This window comes from Gallinula chloropus (assembly GCF_964237585.1).
Source record: "Gallinula chloropus genome assembly, chromosome: 4".
In the NCBI taxonomy this organism is placed as follows: domain Eukaryota; kingdom Metazoa; phylum Chordata; class Aves; order Gruiformes; family Rallidae; genus Gallinula; species Gallinula chloropus.
In genome coordinates this window covers 10,054,310-10,073,772 of record NC_140088.1, presented here as the reverse complement: position 1 = coordinate 10,073,772, position 19,463 = coordinate 10,054,310, and the positions used below count along the sequence as shown (strand labels likewise).

The 19,463-nt window shown below is 36.9% G+C and overlaps 1 protein-coding gene across 2 annotated transcripts in view; it reads right to left on the bottom strand.

Moving 5' to 3' along the window:
* The window catches only part of PRKD1 (protein kinase D1), a 131,687-nt gene that overhangs the window by 26,455 nt on the left and 85,769 nt on the right, over positions 1-19,463 (bottom strand). Inside the window, exons 3-7 of one of the 2 annotated variants that reach the window (XM_084263039.1) lie at positions 17,761-17,892; positions 16,865-17,025; positions 13,912-13,935; positions 4,703-4,913; positions 3,014-3,091 (exon numbers count right to left, since the gene is read on the bottom strand). In XM_084263039.1, the coding sequence (XP_084119165.1) occupies positions 3,014-3,091; positions 4,703-4,913; positions 13,912-13,935; positions 16,865-17,025; positions 17,761-17,892 (606 nt within the window). The remainder of the gene's footprint in view (positions 1-3,013; positions 3,092-4,702; positions 4,914-13,911; positions 13,936-16,864; positions 17,026-17,760; positions 17,893-19,463) is intronic. The other variant, XM_084263040.1, reaches the window with a different exon arrangement.

The window sequence follows — 19,463 nt, the reverse complement described above, 5'->3', positions numbered from 1 at the left end:
CATCAGATAGTGAAGACAGTACTTGTTTCTCTGGGATGTTTGCAATGTTTCAGAAATATGAAGTAAGATCAAAATCCCATACAGGAGACCAAATATACTCACTGAGAAACTTTTGCCTGATTGTGTGGAGGAAGATTCGTGACAGTCAATGTAGACAATGCCCCAAAAGAAAAAGCACATTGAACTGGATGACAGCAAAATGTTTTGAGTTGGCTTTTCACTCAAATTGGAAGTGCATAGCTGAAAGGTTTGTTTCCCTGTACAGTAGTCTTAAAATATTTGCATATAAGTTACTGATGTGTGAATAAGAGACACATTATACTTCATCTCTAGCAGAAACAGTCATGCAGTCATGAATGACACTTAACAGTGCAAGGCACTCTTTCTGCTATTCCTACGACACTTTTTAATCTCTATTTTTAATAAGCCCACAATCAGTTAAAAATAACCTCCCACATTTAGTATAGACTGTGTGTATTAATGAGACCATACTTGGAATTTTACTGCTTCAGCTTTTCCTTCAATTACTATTTTGAGGAAGATGTATAACACAGCAGATGGACAGAGTGACAGATACTGTATTTTATTTATTAAGTTTGAAAATAATGTGAACCTGATCACTATAAAAATAGAAAAGAGATAACAGGATGAAAATGCCTTTGATAATCCTAAAGACCCTGTGTGTCAGTCATTTAGGACACACAATTAACAGTTCTACTTTGATGATAAGCATACCATACTATGGATATTATAAACATAGAATCATAGAAAATACTGAGTTGGAAGGGACCTGTAAGGATCATCAAGTCCAACTCCTGGCTTCACACAGGGCCAGACCAGTCAGAGCATGACTGAGGGGATCATCCAGACACTTCTTGAGCTCAGTCAAGCTTGGTGCTGAGAGTAATTCCCTGGGGAGACTGTTGCAGTGACAAACCACCTTCTCAGTAAATAACCTCTCCCTAATATCCAACCTAAACCTCCCGTGTTGCAGCTTCATACCATTCCTTCAGCTTCTATCACTGGTCACCAAAGCAAGGAGATCAGCGCCTCTTTGCCATAGACTGCACAGAAGTCTCCCCTCAGTCTCTTTTTCTCCAGGCTGAACAAAACAGCCTCACAAGACTTCCCCTACAGACCCTTCACTATGCTCACTGCCTTCCTCTTGACAATCTCCAATAGTTTTGTGTCCCTCTTGTACTGTGGCACCCAAAACTGCACACAGTACTCAAGGTACACAGTGCAGTGTAGTGCAAGACAACCACCTCCCTGAACCAGCTGGCAATGCCATGATTGATGCCCCAGGACACAGTTGGCTCTCCTGGCCAGAGGAGAAGCCAAATACTACAAATTTTACAATGGAGAACATCAAGAACTACACCTGGAATAAGCTTGGAGCGCATGTTCTCACCCCAAGTGCACAAGCTTTTCCCACTCATCTATTCCTCAGAGAAACCATCGCTTTCCATCAGCCAGGCATCAGATTCATGTGTAGGAGGCAAGCCAACAAATGTAGTGTGCTGCTTGTAGGGCAAAGGCAGGGAGGGGACTGAGAGGGTGTGTGTTGGAGGGATGAAATACCACTGCCTCTGATGAAAAGAGAGAACTTCAAGGAGTAATTCAGAAACAAATGTACATTTATCTCATTTAGCCCAGCTGCCCAGAAACCAGGCTTGCCTTCCTGATTTCTCTTAGCACTTTTGGTCAATCCTGTTTTACACTCCTTTCTAAAACTGCACCTATGCAGGAAAAATTTTATACTTTATAAGCAGATTTAGTTATCTGACTAGAAATCTCAGGGAAAACTGGAATTATGTCATGGTATGTGTTTAGTTCTTGGATTTGAAAATCAAGCCATAAACTTCCGTAAGTATTGTTACTTGCACTTCTGTTAAAATAGTTATGTTACAGGATGGCTAATGTTCAAGTGAGGCATAAATGGTGTAAAGATTAAAAATAAAATAAAATGAAATAGTAATAGTGGCTCCAAGAGTCCAGTTTGATGTGCATCAGAGAGGACATGCAGTAGAAGTGCAACATCAACCTTCCCGAAAATCATGCATTTAATCATGTTTGAAGTTGGATACTCAGCATCTGAAACACTTTTGCCATTAAACAGAAAAACTTAGTAATGCAGTCACACTACTTTGAGCAATGCTACGAAAAATATTAGTTAGCATTCCTAATTCTTGGTATTTCTTCAACAAAGTAGATCATTGATTTAAAGTTTGAAAAAGGATGCCTAATAAGGTGATACTTTATTAAACTCACAAGCAGTTTAGGCTGCCAACTTAACATGGTAACATGCATTAGAAACTGAACACTTCACCACACTTCTCATTCCCTTATCACACAGAAAAGTGACATTTTCAAGGCAATCAACAACTCATCTACAGCCACCCTTTTTTTTTTTTCCAGTACCGTCTGTCAAGCCTACCCATACTTTCCTATACTTGACACAAACCCAACAGCACTTGCATGGGAAAATCGACAGATATTCAAGCCTTTATTTCTGGCAATTTATATGACTAATTTTACACAATCATTAAGCAGTGGAAAGCTTTCCTGGATGGCTCTCCCAGGTCTTCCAGGTATACTCTGCCTTCTCAGGAATATTACCCTAAAACAAAAGTTCCCCCCACCCCCCAATTAAAAAGCAATTTTGAGCTTGTATCTTACAGGTGAATCCAACTTCTCATGTGTGTGGCTTTTTGCTTTACTTTGTCATTCCACATTCAGCCAGCCATGATCACCTGGACACTTTGCTGCTGACACTATGTCTACAGCTGAGCCTGTCAGTACCATGTATCTGGATGACATACACCAAGCTGATGGCGTATGAACGACTTGAATGGTTCCTCCCACACTTCATCTTTGACGTACAACACAAATATTGCAGAAGGCCAGTGACAAGCAATGGAAAAACATGTCTTTGTACAAGCCACAGTTTTACATTTCTCTTATTTAACTGGTGGTTTAAACAATGACTGAAGCCATTGTTAAAGCAACTTACCTCCATTAATGGCAACTTCCCCCAGGCAGTTATTTGGCACTTTAGGAGCACAGCGTTTGTGACAGTTGAACCTACAGTCTGATAAGAAAAAAAAGGGATGCAGTAAATTTTTTTCTTTTTTTTTTTTTTTCCTTCTGTGACACAAGTGTGTTTCTTTTCTGCTGCCAAGCCCTACCATTTCACTAATACAGTGAGCCTTCCTTAGCCTGAGTGCATGCCACCTGCCAGTGGAAGGGACAGGATGAAGAAATAGAAGTGTGAGTCACTGAGTGGAAAGGGGTTTACCAAGGACAGTTTGGTGGAGGCACTAGCTGCAGTCAAATGTGTGCTCTGCTCTTCTATGCAGAGCCAAAGCTGCTTTTCCAGTAAAAGAAGCCAATTGAGCTATAGTATATCCACTGGGCTGACTACATATCAAATACTGACGACTGAAAATTGAGACCCTAGCCAGCAGTTATAAATGAGAAAACATTTGTTCATTACATCTCAAAGCAACTCCCAGACAGCTTTCAGTAGAAGGCTCCTTCAACACCTTCCTTATTTTCCGATTATTTTTATTTCACTCTACTTTTACATTTTTTTCTATCTGTAAGTAACACTTTATTAGATGTCATCTTGACTGTTTTCTTTTGGCTTATGGAAAACATTTAAGAGCTGTAACTTATTGACACACCTGGAAAAGCAGACTCAGGAAGAAAGAAATACTAAGGTTCTCTATATCCTTGTAATTATTCAACTTCAGATTGATCAAAAAAACAAATTAGGTACAGAAGTGCCAAACTGTAGGCAAATAAATAATTTTTTAAAAAATCAGGTTAATACTTGCTTATGTCACTGGGATTCAAAATTAATTGAAACAGGTGATGCCTTAATAGAGACTTTGCTTTAGAGACTTTAAATCATATCAGAATCACATCTTAAGTTAAATGAATGCAAATTTGAATTTTTGCAGGGTTTTAGTTCAAAAAGGCAACACAAGCTATACTGATTAGTTCTATAATAGTTAATGTTTATTTTAACAGAAGGAAGGTGATTTTAAGGATCTGTTAGCCAACTTTATCTAACATAGCCTGCACAATGCTTTGTATTTATGGGCACTCTAGTTGGATAATGTAAGCCAGTATTCTAGGCTACAATCCAAAGGACTTCATTCACTCCGGCACCTACTAAGATGACTTACCCTGAGACTTCACTGCACATTAGCCCCATTGAAAGAAATGTGTTAGTAATTTCTCACATAAGTTTATTCTATTTTATTTTATTTCCATTATAATTTCCCCAAGACCCTTGAACTGCTGGGACTCAAGTTCATGCTTTGATTCAAGCATAGGATACTGGAGATTGAAAACAATGAAGATAAGAATACAGCCCTTTGTGCTAACTATTCTGCTGTAACTGTGTGTAAGCACAGGCTCACCTAATGCCAACATAATTTAAACCTGAAGGAAAAAGATGCCAGGTACTGCATATACACCTCAGGGTAAGAATGAACAGCCATGCAGTCAGCTCCTGCAGAACAGCAATTACTGTAATTTTGATTCCAGCTTAATCCAATGTAATTGTACATGTACCTCCATCCAGACACTTAAGTGAAGAAATCATGACCAAAGCTACAAAGTGACTACTCAAATGCTAATTTACTAATTTTATTATGCTCAGTTTTTATGTTCCTAAAGGGCGTTTACTTACCTTTGCACTGCAAGCCCTGTCTAAAAAGCCCTTTGAGAAGCTTCTTACAGTACTGGCAAACTGTTGGCCGTGTGTAAGAGTGGATGACAAAAGTATGAGGCACTTTAACCTTGGACAGTAAGATCTTGTCTAACTGAATAGGCCGTCCAATGTAGGACTGTGAATTTGACCTCTTCTCTCTCCCAGTGAATGATTCCGATGGGGTCTTTTGCTGTGAAATACAAAAAAATAATCATGACATATGTATTTTCAAAAGGACATCATATACACATATCCATTCACCTCAAGAACAGCAAGTCATATGTCATAAAAAGTAATGTAAATGCTTTTAAACAGCAACGGACCATGCAACATTCCCCTCTTAGACTTCTTTTGAAAAATTTGAATGGAGTTAAACTATAACTTTGCCATCACTACTATCACACATTTCGCACTGTGACTGAAACAGGTCTTGATTTAAAAATATATATATATTTAAAATAAAATTAAAATATTCAGTAAAAATTTCTCAGAAAAACATTTTGTGTTCTGATAAAAACACAAGCCATTTTTACCTCTCTTATTTTGTTTTATATCAAAGGTAACTTTGAAAGGCTGTATTTTTTAAAAAACAGTAAGAAAATTATTGCCTTATTGTATTTGCATGCAAGTTCTTGATAGAAAACAGATTAGAATTCTCCATCCTCTTTACAATTTTTGCTATGGCTAGCCTTACTGCACTTAGATTCTGCACAGTAGATCACAACAGGTATTCAAACCCATATACATAAATATGTATGAAGTGACACACACAGTATAAGGTATGGAATCAAGAAATTCTGGAAAGAAAAGAGTTTCTCTACTAAATTCATTTAGATGTAAACATGATATTAACCCAGAACAACTCACCTAGGAAACTGCCTTCTCCTAAGGCTTGTCCTTGAGAAACAACCAAACTACACCCATGGTTAATATGCAAAGGAGAAAAAAAATGGACAGGATGCAGCTTGATCATTTAAAACTCAGCATCTTCTTATCATCATCTGCAAATAATCTGACAACTCAAGGCTAGAAAACAAGTCATTCCCAATGAGCCTCCACTGTTCAAAAAGTTGTAGCAGCTGACACTTCAGATTGGCCTAACCTGAAAAACGGTTTTGTTTCAAACTAATAATGTTATAGGAAATTCTTTATCTGAGAAGGCTGGTTGACTGTTACTTCCTGGTCACCAAAACATAAAAACATGCTTCTTGATGACAATCTTGGAGTAAAGGGGAATTTGAAAGCAATTTTGATGGCAGAAAAACCTAAGGAGTTCCAGGACTTGCTTTCATGGTGTATTTGTCATATGAAAAAGAAAAAAAAAGTTTCTTCCTTTCAGACAGGTTTCCTACTGCACAGATTAACTTTTTTTTTTATTATACTGTAAAACTACCTCTTTCCAAAGATGCACATGTAACAGATTTGCTTAGCATTAGAGCTACCCTGCTAACAGACAACAATGCCAACATCACAGGCTTATTCATTATTTACTGTATAACTGGAGTCCTATCAAATTAAGGAGAAATAAGCAAAACACATTGTATGCGCCAGATACACGTGATCACCATAAACAAACTAGATTTAAATATAAGAAAACATATCCATTCACCTCAAGAACACCTGAGGTGTAAATATAAGAAACATATCCATTCACCTGCCTTTATCACAAATAATAGTGGAAAAATTATGAGTAAGCACTTCAGTATTATGTGTTTACTTCCCAAGTTTTACACCTTCATGCTCTGTAAAGTATTTATGCATGGGAGAAAAAACCCAAAGTGATCTCTCATGCATAACAAGTTCAATAACATAAAAACACAATTTTGCTGCCTTTACCTTAAAATGAGTGAAAGGACATGTGTAGGCCTAAACTCATTCTAATTGTTTGTAGAAAATATCCATCAGCTTTCTCTGTTTACAGAAGTTTTTCAGGTTTTCTTTGCCGTTTTGCAAGCACTGGGCTGCAAAGCAATGGCAGCCTAGCACACCAGTAATTCTTAATTTATAGTGTCCTCAGCTCTAGTAAGAGGTAAAAGTGAGTTTCACCTTCTCCCACACTAAAAAAGTCATTATCAGGTATGGATCTGGCCTCCTGCATGCCCAGGCCTGATATGATGGACTTTCATTCCTTCCTTCTTCCAGCCAAAGGCAATGTGACCCTCTGCTGGTGCTTCTGCTGCCTTGTTAGAAGTAGCAAGGCAAGGGAAACTGGTGAAAGAAAATCCATGGCAACAGCAGAGAGGTCACTCCACACCCTGCTGATGACTGACCAGTTAGGAGGAGCAGTACTTCCTCCATCTTGTCAATGGTGAACTTCTCCTCCCAATATCTTCCAAAACTCCCATCACTGTCCCACAACTTTAGCTTCCAGTACTCCCAGCATCAGACATGCCCCAATTTAAAGACCCTGAAAAACAGTAAAGCAGGAACTAGCCTAATTTTAGTGCAAAAGCAAGAATGTCTTTCAGAAAGCACCTTCTTCTTCAGCCGGTGTGCCTGGTTTGTCAGAAAGATAAATTAGTTTTTCCTGGTAGTCAGCCAGACTACTGACTCAGCAAATCTGGAAACTTCCCAGGAAATGATTGCTTAACTGGATTACACCATGGAAACTAACAGCTTGTGCGGCTCCAAACACTAAACAGCCCTTTACAACAATCATCTCAGCAAGGTAATCTATACTTTAACTGCTCAGAATATGATTTTCCAACACACACAAAGAAACATGTGCAGATACTTAACTGTACGGATGTTCAACCATGCCACTGATATTGATCACATCCAGAGACTTCAATTATGCCTTAAACTATGAGAATATCTACTAGAATCCAGTGTTTGCTTACTCTTTGAAAAAAGATGGGTTTTTTTTTTAATTTCAGGAAAGGAGAGGTGCCAAGTTTTTCTCCAACATAGGGCATTCTGCATGACACTCATTAGCTGATGCCTTGCCCCTCCTTCTTGTTCAATGTCTTCAAATTTTTGGAATGTACCGAACTTACTCAAGGTTTCTGGTGAGCTTTGTTAAAAGCTATTCAAGGAGACAAGAAGTTTGTCTAGAGTAGCCAAAAGCACAAAGTCATTGTGCAGGATGCCGTCAGTGCAGGAAGGAGACAGTCCTCTCTCTAACTGCTACCGCAAAGATAAAATCCCTCAGCCAGGAGATCCCTCCGTCTGTTTTTACCTTGTCCAAATCCATTGCAAAATACAATGAAAATTTTCAGTATTTCTTTTTGAAATAAGAAACTGAAACAAATATTGATTCCCTGACACTAGATTCAGCTGTTCTCTTTACCTGTGTGAGTCTGACTGCCTTCTAGCAGCACTTCTATCACTCCCAGACTCAGAAATGAAAGAAACTTTAGGGAGATACTCAAGGGACTAATAAGATGCAGTAAGAGCTGACAGCCTGGATGTGAGTTGGTCTCTTGGGAAAAAAGACAAGGGAACAGTCCTGCAATCCAGCTCCACAGACTTTGTTTTTACCATAAAGCAGACTTCTGTTTGCCTGACTTCTTTTAAAAGGTTTCAACAGTCCTACTAAAAATGTCCCAGGGATTCTGACAAAACTTTAATAAAGAGCTTCATGTTCTAGAAAAGTCAGAAAACAAGTACTTCAATTTTGACAATTGATCATGGTTTTTTTAAACCATGCTTCTGAAAACACAAACACATTCAAGTCAGCCAACTTCACTCAGCAGAGACCAGTCTACACATTCTATAGACTCCTAAATATATAAAGTTTTAAAACATTATATATGTTTCCTATTATGTATAGGAAGTGCTAACCTTTTGCAGCCTCAATATCTAACATTATTCCTTTGCTTTATACTAAGATATGAAATTTTTAAAAAGCCAAACGCAGAGGTATCCCTACATTTTTGAAATGTTTGCTTTAACAGGAGAAGCAAACTATCATGAGCTATTTTTTTATTTACTTGAACAACTGATACATATTTAAAAAAACCCAAACAATAACTGCCTGCATGAAGTTTCATTTTCAGAGTTGAAGCATACTTGAAACATGCATTTCCTTCCTACATTGAAGGCAGAGGATAAAGTTTTAATATGCTCATACATAACCTCTTCACAGGAAGCAACTGTCAAATATGGTGCTAGATATCTATGTAACCACAGGAACTACTGTGTTTTTAATGCAATGCAAATGTTGACTTTCTTTTACAAATTAAACTATGTGACTGTAATTAAGTGAATTGAAGGAAACAAATCTTCAGTTAAATATATTGAAATACCACACTTAGAATGCAATCAACTGTGTTGTCTTTCAAGGCTTCTTGCACTCTTCTCTTTAAGCGTATGATTTAATCCTACAAGCACCATAGTTAGATAGCTATGGTCTGAAAAACACTTCAGTATCACATATGTAAACACATCAAAGAACTGACTCCAGTACAAGCTGTTACTATTAAACTATCCACAGATGGAAATTATTATGTACCTGGTTCCTCCACTCAGACATCAATACCAGCAAAGAGTGGTATGAATGCTCTGTAACCTGCCTTACGTGATAAAATAGCAAGAAGATTACTGTGTTTCAGCAGTCCTTGCATGACTGTGCCAATTTCTGAGAGTCAGGGATTTCCCAAAACAAAAGTCCTTTGTTGACAAAGGATTTGCTAATGACAGCAGGCATACTAGGGCTTATGTGTCACAAAACTTTTTTTCCTGCATCTTACAAACACAAATTCCTCCAAAAAATATTAGGTTTTGTTTGTTCTTCTATTATGTGCTTCATAATTTTAAGTAATAAATTCTTTTCATGTAAGTCTCTTGCACTGCTAGAATGCCCACATCATAAGCCAGATTCAGCAGCTCAGTTGTACCATGATACAAATACATGCCATGATACAATAACTGAAGACAAAACCCTTATTTGTACAATTCTGGTTCATCCTATAGCATGTAAATATTGCTGCCTTTTTTTACTTCTCCTAGTGCCTATGTATATGTGTCCCATCTGATGCTGTCTCCATATCATCCTTACTAAATCAGAGATAACCAGTAGGGATTTGGGCTTAACCACAGCCACTGGTTTGGATAAAGTTCTGGCGATGGACAGAGGAGGTCTGGACAAACCAGCTTGTCAAAACTTGTCTAAAGGGAAGAAGTTTGGGGGCAGTAGTACGTTACCAATGCAGAAATACAAGCTTATATATTAGAAGGGAAAGCACCACTGGACAAGTAAGTGCAGATAAAAGGCTACACTGATTGCCACTATTCCTCCAAACACAAATTGCACTTTGGGATCTTGTACAATTTCACAAGGCCCAGCACTAGCATGAATGGTTTCAGAGATGGTATAGGAAAGTAAAACGTGTGCTGCAGGGTTTACCTCTTTTTTTTTTGTATTGTCAATATGTGCAAACACTTGTATTAGTACTTAGAAACTTGTCGTGGTTTCACCCCGGTTGAGAGCCGAGATCCACGCAGCTGCCTGCTCCTTAAAGGAAAAGAGCAGGGAAAAGGAAAGGGGGGGGGGGGGGGGTAAAAGGTAAGGGAAGGGAAAAAGGAAGAGGAAAGGGCAAATAACCCCAAAATCAAGAAATTAAGAGGCCCGTGGGTTGGGATAAGGATAGTTTACTAAGATAACAGAAAGATACAATATAACAATGCTAACAGGACTTCAGAGCAAAAATATATGAAGCTGTTGATACACAATGCAGTTTCTCACCAAACCACACAACTCAGGCTGTGCCACCCAGAGCCGTCCAGAAACCCGACCGTCCCCCAAGAACCGCGAGTCCCAGAGCCGCCCCAGGCCTTCCTCCCGTCAGCCCCCCGATATCCTGGGCAGGACGTAACTGGCGTGGAATACTCTCTTTGGTCAGTTGGGTCACCGGTCCTGGCTTCGCCCCTCCTTTCTCATGAATTGCTGAGAAAGTCCTTGACTGTCTGACAGCAATTAACAACATCAGGGTGTTATCAGCACTACTCCCATTTTAACTCCCAAACACAGCATTCCATCCACTGCTACAAATGAATTTAACTCCATCCTGACCAAAACCAGGACAAAACTATAATTAGCTCTCAGTTTGCTTAGACTGTCACAGTTGTAGAGCATCTGCTAGTCCTCAGTTTAAGACATGATGACTTATAAGATAGATGAGAAGCCGACAGCTATTACTATGGTATGTCTTTCCGAAAAAGAAAATAGGGGATTTATGATCAAGGTGCTTGTTCTGAGGACAAGAATAACCTGAACCTCTCTCATCTTGCAAGCCGAAGAATCAAATATCCATAAAAAACTCTCAAAGGGTCACAAACATGTTGCATTAAAAAATCTCAGCAGACATGGCACGCAGGAAATTTCAGGACATGTGCTGTTTATCATTTTCTCTTCTACCTGTCTTTCTAGATACTTGGTAAACATTAGGTGCAAAAGCGATACAATATTTAATGGTTTCCTAAATACACATATTTTAACTTAAAATAATTGGCTTGATCATTTTTTAGATCTTATTTAGTTTTAATGAACTTCTGAAACAATCACATTGGGGTAAATTGGGTCAGAAAATCTCTAATGTAGTTTGAATTAGTCACAAGAATTTCCGTCATATAGTATTTACTGCATGACATCTAGCACAGAGACTATTGGTTTATGGCCCAGCAGTGTGTAAGGTAAGCTGTTCCATATTTACGTTCTGTATCCTACAATGTTTTAATTCAGGGCTCAGTTGCATTTTGAATATGATAGGCATATAATGCTTTAAGAAAAAAGGAACTACATTTAAAATGAGGTTTGTTGAGTTTTCACCTTTAATTTGTTTAACTATTTTAAATAATTGTACAAAACCAAGAGCACTCAAAAATAATGCCTAAAAAGTTGTGGAATTAACTCAAATTTCTATAAAAATACATAACTTTCAGTTTCAGATTCACTGAGTTCTTGATTCTTGGTTCTGTTCAGCGCATGACCTTAGATTCACCTAGTGAATCTGGCACTAAATCAATGTAAACGTTACTTAGTATTGGTTTAGTTCATAGCCTATATTTTGTACTTTTATTATTTTTAAATAACAGCTAGACTTTGGACCTCATAATATTTCCTGTAGAACTCTGCAAAATAGCATAGGGTTTTTTATTAAACAAACTGAAAAATAAGGTCTCATAAGAGAGAGAGAGGAATCTCTGTGCACATAAATGGGGCACAGAAGGATAACTTTGGGGTGAGACGAATAGAACACAACTATTAGTGGTGTTAATTCAGAATTAATTTGAGTGTCTTGCTTCAAGAGGAAATACTAATTTTGCCTCTTAGGATCTTTGGTCTAATGAACTCCAGCCATTAGGAAAAGACTTCTACTAATTAAAACTGGCTTAAGGCAGGAAGCTGCTCTCAGCTGCAACACCCCAGCCCTTCTTTAACCCTTCCTGCAGGGGCTCCTTTTCTCCAGTCCGGTGAGCTGGGGAGGCATATGAGGCTCAACTGGGAGAGCCTCAACACGGTCTGGAACTGGGAGAAGGACATGTCTTCTCTCTGAGTGAGGAAAAGGAAGACTGTACAGTGGGAATTTCTGAGTCGCTGGAAATGAGGACTCATTCCAGTGGAGCAAGAGGAAAAAGCGGCTGTATTAAGAGGTGAGTCCAAGGGAAGAAAGAGAATACGGCCCCCTACAACTCAAGATAATTCCCTCCCAGAGACTGTACTGTCCCAGTTCTGCAAAATCACTCTTCTATATATAGCTGAGAAGCCTTGAGCTAGCTCTGCTTACAACAAATCTACAGAGGCAGGCAACACCTGGTGCTTTGTATTCTGTCAGTGATACATAAATAGTCTTTTTAACTAAAATTATTTAAATTTTTAATTATTTAGTAAAAAAAAAAATTGCTGATTCTTTAAAAAGAAAAGGTAATATGGAAGTAACTGTAATATTCCACTTACTTGTGCCCTGTGAGGCACAGCATTCCTATTTAAAAGCTCAGTCAGGCTTTTTCTGAGAAATACTTCTGATGTGTCTATAAAATTGCCTTAACATTTAATCACTTTCAGAAGAATGAATACATTTTCCAAAATAATCGAAGCATATATGAAAATAAATAGAAATAGAACACTATTGTGCCATACAAATGTACTTTGAAGTAAACACATGGATGGTTAACCTATTCTCTCTTGACAAAAGAAGCACAATTTTGGCTTTTTCCCCCAAATACCTTTTTCGTTACTACTTGTAATTACTGTTAATTTAGGATAAACCATCACCATCCAGGTTGATGGATTAATAATCTTTCAGATAGCACATACTTAGAATAAAATTATCTTAGACATCACAAAACCTCTGTTCTGTAAATGCTTGTCTATATGGTTTTATGAGTATCTTGTGGAATTGTAATTCAGCATAACAAAATATTGCTTAGATTAAGTATGCAATAATTCTAAAAAGGAAAACATTTATACAGACTCCTCTTTGGCTGTATCTCAAATACACTCTGCAAGGGAAAGGTGCCAACATTTCAGTTTCAAAAACTTTTGAAGCTTTAAATATGAAATAAACTTCTTTGGAAAATCCCTACTGAAAGCCAAAGAGGACAACATTTGACATGAAATAGCCTTTTAATAGAAGAGATTATTCCTCATTTAGACTTGATAATCTTTTTATATATAGCTGTAACTTAATTGTACACAGTTCATGTTTATTTCCACAGAAATACAGAATCCTTGACTGGTTCTTTTAATGTAACCATATTCTGGGAAAAAAAAAGCTACTGTACTGCTAATATACTGGTATTAGAAGTTTATTGCTGGTGAAGACTTAGAGGTCAGGTTTGTTCACCCTAAAATAAAATGTTTATTTTCTACATGAATCCATCAAATCCTCAATATTCTGCAAATGAAGTAAAAATTTTCTTCCAATGTAAATTTTCTACAGCTAAAAAAAGGGCTTCAGTCCAACCAATGACTTCTATCATACCTAAGAAATGAAAAAGCCACTTTTGTATAAAAATGCTTTAATGCTTTCAACTTTTACTGTTCAGTATAAAGTTTATGACTTTCACTTTGGAATCTGGACTTTGGAGTTTCACACTGGGTATACTCTTTTAAAAGAAAAAACAAATGCTTTTGAGTTCTGAGATTATAATATACTAATCTGATCAAATTCCTGCATTTCTTCACATTGATAATCATAAAAGAGGGTGTTACTGACAGTATGATAGGGAGTAAATTCAGTACATACCTCATAGCCAGGGCTGACAGGAGACTGAGACAGGAAGTTGGAAAGAAGAAGAAAAAGCAGAAGAGAGAAACAAGGGGGAGAAAAAGACAGAAAATAATGTTACTTTAGAAGCAAGCATGAATGTGCAATTATCCTGTAGTCTCATTCTGTGTTACAGAATAGAATGCAAAAGGATTGCATTTGAGCTATGATAGGTAAAAAATATGAGTTACATAGCATCTTCCTAGTACTATGTTTTTAGCATTTTTGTTTATGCATTTTACATTACTAACTTAAGAATAAAAGGAAGAAAAAAAAGCTATTGCCCAGATGTTATTCTTTGGAGGCAGATGTTTAAAGCTAGCCCCCAGGCAATTTTCAGCTCAAATGAAATGCTTTATTGGCAAATGGAAACATTTATACCCAAACTGAAACTCCGCATGTGGTGGTTCTCTATGAAAGCATAATTGAAGTACCCTTTGCAGGATTCCACATTATCCTGTCTCAAAGAGTTTTCAAATGCCACAATTTCATAAGTTAAGTTATAACTTCTTCACTTCATAAGTGGCATTTTTCCAGAAGCCAGACTTACAAGGTAAATTTAACACTGTGACCTACAGTTGGCTTTTTTCTGGTTGACACATCAACAAAAGGTTCTGAAATCATAACTTAGTTAATTCCATCTACTAAAGGTCTCCAGGAACTCTTCCTCTCTCAACTGCTTTGGTTTTACATAGTAATAGGGATAAATAAAATTGATTTTAATTCTATTTAAAGAATGGACATACACCTGACTGAATTCAGTGGTACCAATCAGAAGTTACGTTTTGTTACCAGCGATTCAAGCACCACACCAATACTAACAATGAATGATATGATTTTGTGAAAAAGGATGCTGGTTTTTTAGTATATTCAGACAGACTGTAAAAAAATGAAACACATTCCAAAGTGCATGCGCTGACAACATAAAACTGCCATAAAACTTATCTCACAAGTACTGCAGAAGAATGGAGTCCAAAGGACAGATGTGACACAGGAGAAGTGACAAAGCTTATGCACGCTTTAAAAAAGGGGGATGGAAGATTGAAACACATTTAATGCAAAACCCAAACCAAAGACATATGGAAGCCATATGTGAGAGCACTTTAGAAAATTTGATAAATGATACCATGATATCCTGAAATAAAGGTGAAATCACAAAGCCATTTAATTTCTCTTGGCCAATGCCCATCCCTGCACCTACTGTAAACATATTTTCTTTCTGCATGTACTTGTATGTGTGTGCATTTGTGACATTCTTAATCATCAGTGTGGGGACACGGACGATTACAAGCTCTTAGAGAAGTATAGCCTGCAGTAGATATGAAACTTACCGTATTTCTGCACTGGCATTTTTAGTATTTTCAAGAGTTTTAAAATACGTGGCTTTACAAAACAGGTATTTCAAATCAGAATGTATCAGCAAACAACAGAGTCATATAATTAAAAATGTTTTCTTATAACTGTACAGTGCAATTGATATTTACATAGAGTATACCAGGATGCTCACTCATACAGCTTTTTTTAACCAAAATTCCTGAAACAATTCAGAGTTAGAGCTAGCCTTCCTCAAAATATTCTGTCTTGGTCTGAATAAGTCAGCATTTCTGACACAACCTACTGAGAATTATGAAAAATCTGTAAAGACTTCTTGTTGCAGTTTTTTGCAGAACTTAAGCACCTTACTCATTTATGCAGCTTTTCAATTAAAAACACAGATTCATAATGTTAACCTTAATTTCCAAGTAGCTTTAGGCTAATGATAATCAGTAGCATAAGTACATAATTACGGTTCGTAGATGGTACTGCATGTAACACCAGGTCTACATCATTTGCAGCAGTGTCCTTTTAGTATGTCAAGTTTAATAAGTTTAATATTCCAATTGAGAGGAAAACATGATAATTGTTGTGTGTACTTATAAATTCTTTCCTCTCTTTTAAACCTTATGGTTTTCAAAACTTTCACTTAGGAGTGGATTCATTTACACACAGTGCAAAGTCTTAACTATTCAAGCATATTATGACCATGAGTATTAAGAGGAACAAATATGACAAAGATAAAAAATATGTATCACTTTCATTCACTCTAGTCATTATATTTTTTTCTCAGAAGAGTTATTTTCATGGTGGAAAACTACTATATTAAAGCATATACAAGTATTTACATGTGCCTGTGTGTATGCTGTATGCCTATATATATATCCATACACAATGTATACATACATACATTGACAAAAAAGATCTATTTAAGCAAACAATAGAGATTTTTCTTCTAAAGATTTAGAAATATGCTAAATAATACAGGCTCCAGCTAATTAGCCATGACTGTTACTGATACTCAGTTTGATATGGTGATGTTTGGGTCACCATGTTCTCAGGCAAATCTTTCCTATATCTTTCTTTTCCAAATCTTTCCTTTCTTTCAGTAAGGGTGACAGAGCACTGGAACAGGCTGCCCAGGAAAGTTGTGGAGTCTCCTTCTCTGTTCTAATGAACCTGCTTTGGCGGGGGGGGTTGGACCTGATGATCTCTTGAGGTCCCTTCCAACCCCTACAATAAAGTGATTCTGTAATATCATAAACCGATAGATTTAGTTGACTGATACAGAAGAAATTCAACTTCTAATTCTAGAGAAGACATCCTACAAGATGCAACTACTCACATTAGCATGGGCAGCAGTTTTAGACCTTCAAAATAACCTAATTCTTGCCAAAGGGAGGAGACTACTGGGAGTATCAGAAGTGCCACATACCTCAAACCCAAATACCTTAAGCTGGTGACCTCCCTTTTACATCAAGATGCCTTTTCTCACAGTAACGCTTTATAATTTTACATACCACCCTCCTCGGTAGTCTATAACAAGCAAAACCAGATCCTCAATGTCACATTTCTTATCAGCAACACCCACGGCCTCTGTAGCTAGGGAATCCCATACCAGAAGGGCTTCATCCGACACACTGGGAGAGGGTTCTGCAGAAACTGTCCGAACACTGCTGAGTCCTGTTAGGGAAACATTTGACAGGCGCCTTTTCCGTACACCACTGCAGTTGTTAGGGATTTTAAATGCGCATCTCTTATGGTAATTTAAACCACATCCTGAAAAGAGAAATTTTAAACCTTCTGTTTATGGTTTATTACTGGAAAAAGCAAAGAACTACTTCTTTTCTTTAAAATGGAACAAGAGTTCAAACTCACCAACCTTATTTTTTGATTAAACTTTTCCCCTCTACTCTGCTGGTTTAGCTCCTATATTCTACATTTTTTTTGAGAGATGGTGTTATAAGATCTGAATAGTTATATCTATTACCACTGTTTTTTCTTTGACTTTTCAAAAATCTGTGGTTTCAAACTGCAGGAAATTTCTGTGACCAGCATTTGGGAGGTAAGGAAGTCTTTCACTGCAAATGGTATAATCCATTGCATAGAGTCTGCCAGGAGGCAAACAGTTGTGACAAAACAAAAAAAGCAAGCTATTACAACTGCATATGGACTGACAGAAACTTCAGTTAGATTATCTGAATTAATGTGGTGTAGAACGAGGTACAGTCTCAGACTCATATGGGAAGCATAGACACAGAAAATCTTTTCTTAAAAATACATATAGACCATTGTATTTGCAATTCAAGTTGCAGAGCCATATTTAGGAGGTCTCAGAGCAGTCAAAAGATGAGTTCTTTAATCAGTTAGTTACTGTGATAGTTCTTATCTCACCCTACTGTAATTTTTTGCTGATGTCTAACCAATTTAAAAGCAGCATCAGAGGCAACATGAATAATTGGCATGGACAAGTCTCTTACTAAGACTGAAAAATGACATCTGACTGCAGCTTACCTTCACATTTGAGCCCTTGACGCACCAGCCCCCACAACATTTCTCCACAGTGGTCACAGAAGGCTGGTGCTCGATATGAATGAACAAAAAGGGCATGGGGCCGGATCTGAAAGTCTTCAAATGTAGCAGAAGCTGTAACAACATCATTCCAAGAATTAATAAAATTAGTAACATAACTAATATGCTTCACCCATGCAGTATCTCATCACAGAACAAAAACTGCTGAAGTACAACCAAATGCTGGAAATTTTTCAAAACACTCTTTTACAGACTTGACTCACTACACGCAAAGGTATATATGCATAAGATAAACTGAAGACATCCAGTAAAGAAGCATTATTTATTTTAACACATGTAAAGGGAAATGTATTAAAAATGGGCCATTTCAGCTGACCATTTGGTATATCTGATTCAGCAGCCTGTGTTGATACCAGTGAACTAAACTGTTCAAGCTGAAAATATACATCAGGTTTTAAAAAGAAAAAGATGTTATTATACTTCCAATTATAAATAAAGAAAATGACCTTGTACAGCAGTCTGGAAGACTAATTTCCTGACATACCAATCCTCCCAAAGTGATATGGTTGCAAAAGTTTCAGGGGTTAAAGGCACTGGTGAAAAGCTATAAAAATACACAGTGACAGTTTTTTTTAAGATCTTTTTAGAATACTGAAGTAGCCAAAATTACAATACTTTAAAAAAAAACTCTAATCAATTATTTTCTTTTTCATAATAATTATGTTAAACATACATCAGATAGTCTAGTGAAAAATAATATCTGTCAAATGTTGTTAAACATTAAGCACATATGCAAACATTTGATCTCATTCAGACTGCAATTTAAACAGGTGATTTAAGTGTGTGCTTACTCTTCACAGATATCAGTATGAGTGAACTAGGTATGTAACCACTTAACAGAAATGCTTTGTCTCCAAACAGAAATACATTCCTGATTTGCAATCAAGAAAACAAAAAACCCCCCAAACAACAGCAACAACAAAAAAATGCCAATTTTTAATGCATTTGTTCAAATAAACGTATAAAAGATTAGTTTACCTTTAGCCCCTGGCTTATCCTTATGTATTAATAAAAATAGTACAACAAATTTTTATGCCAATCAAGAAAAGGTTTCTTAACTAATTAGAGCAGAGTACCAATGAAGACCTCTGCCCTGCATTTGGATACTTCTGTGCACAAAACTGCTATTCTTAGTAAAAACTTCTCCAAAAATGACCACAGAAAAACGTGAGTAACTCTTTCTAATCTGAACCAATTCCCAGTTTAGGGATCTTTTAACAGAGAAGAGATATTTGGAATACAAACAAAAAAATAGGATCCAATTACTCCAATGATATCAAACCCTCATTTTCTGATTTTAATTAAAATAGTACAAATCACCTCACAGTTTGTTCAATACGGATTTCCTATTCTTTTCCTAGAATTATTCTATTCCTGGTTTTCATAATGAGCTATGTTGAAAACTTACTTAATTAATAAAGTTAGGACTTCATAAAGCAGTCCAACATTAGAACTCCCAATTCAGAAATAAAATAGTTTTGCAGTTATTTAACAGTACTGGGCCAAGCATTTTTTTCAGGGCTTGTTCAAGCATGTAATGGCAATACTGTCCTCAGTATGCTAGAAAACACAACTCGTCAGAACCCATTTTAGATGTTTAACAGCATTCTAGTGATTTTACTTTG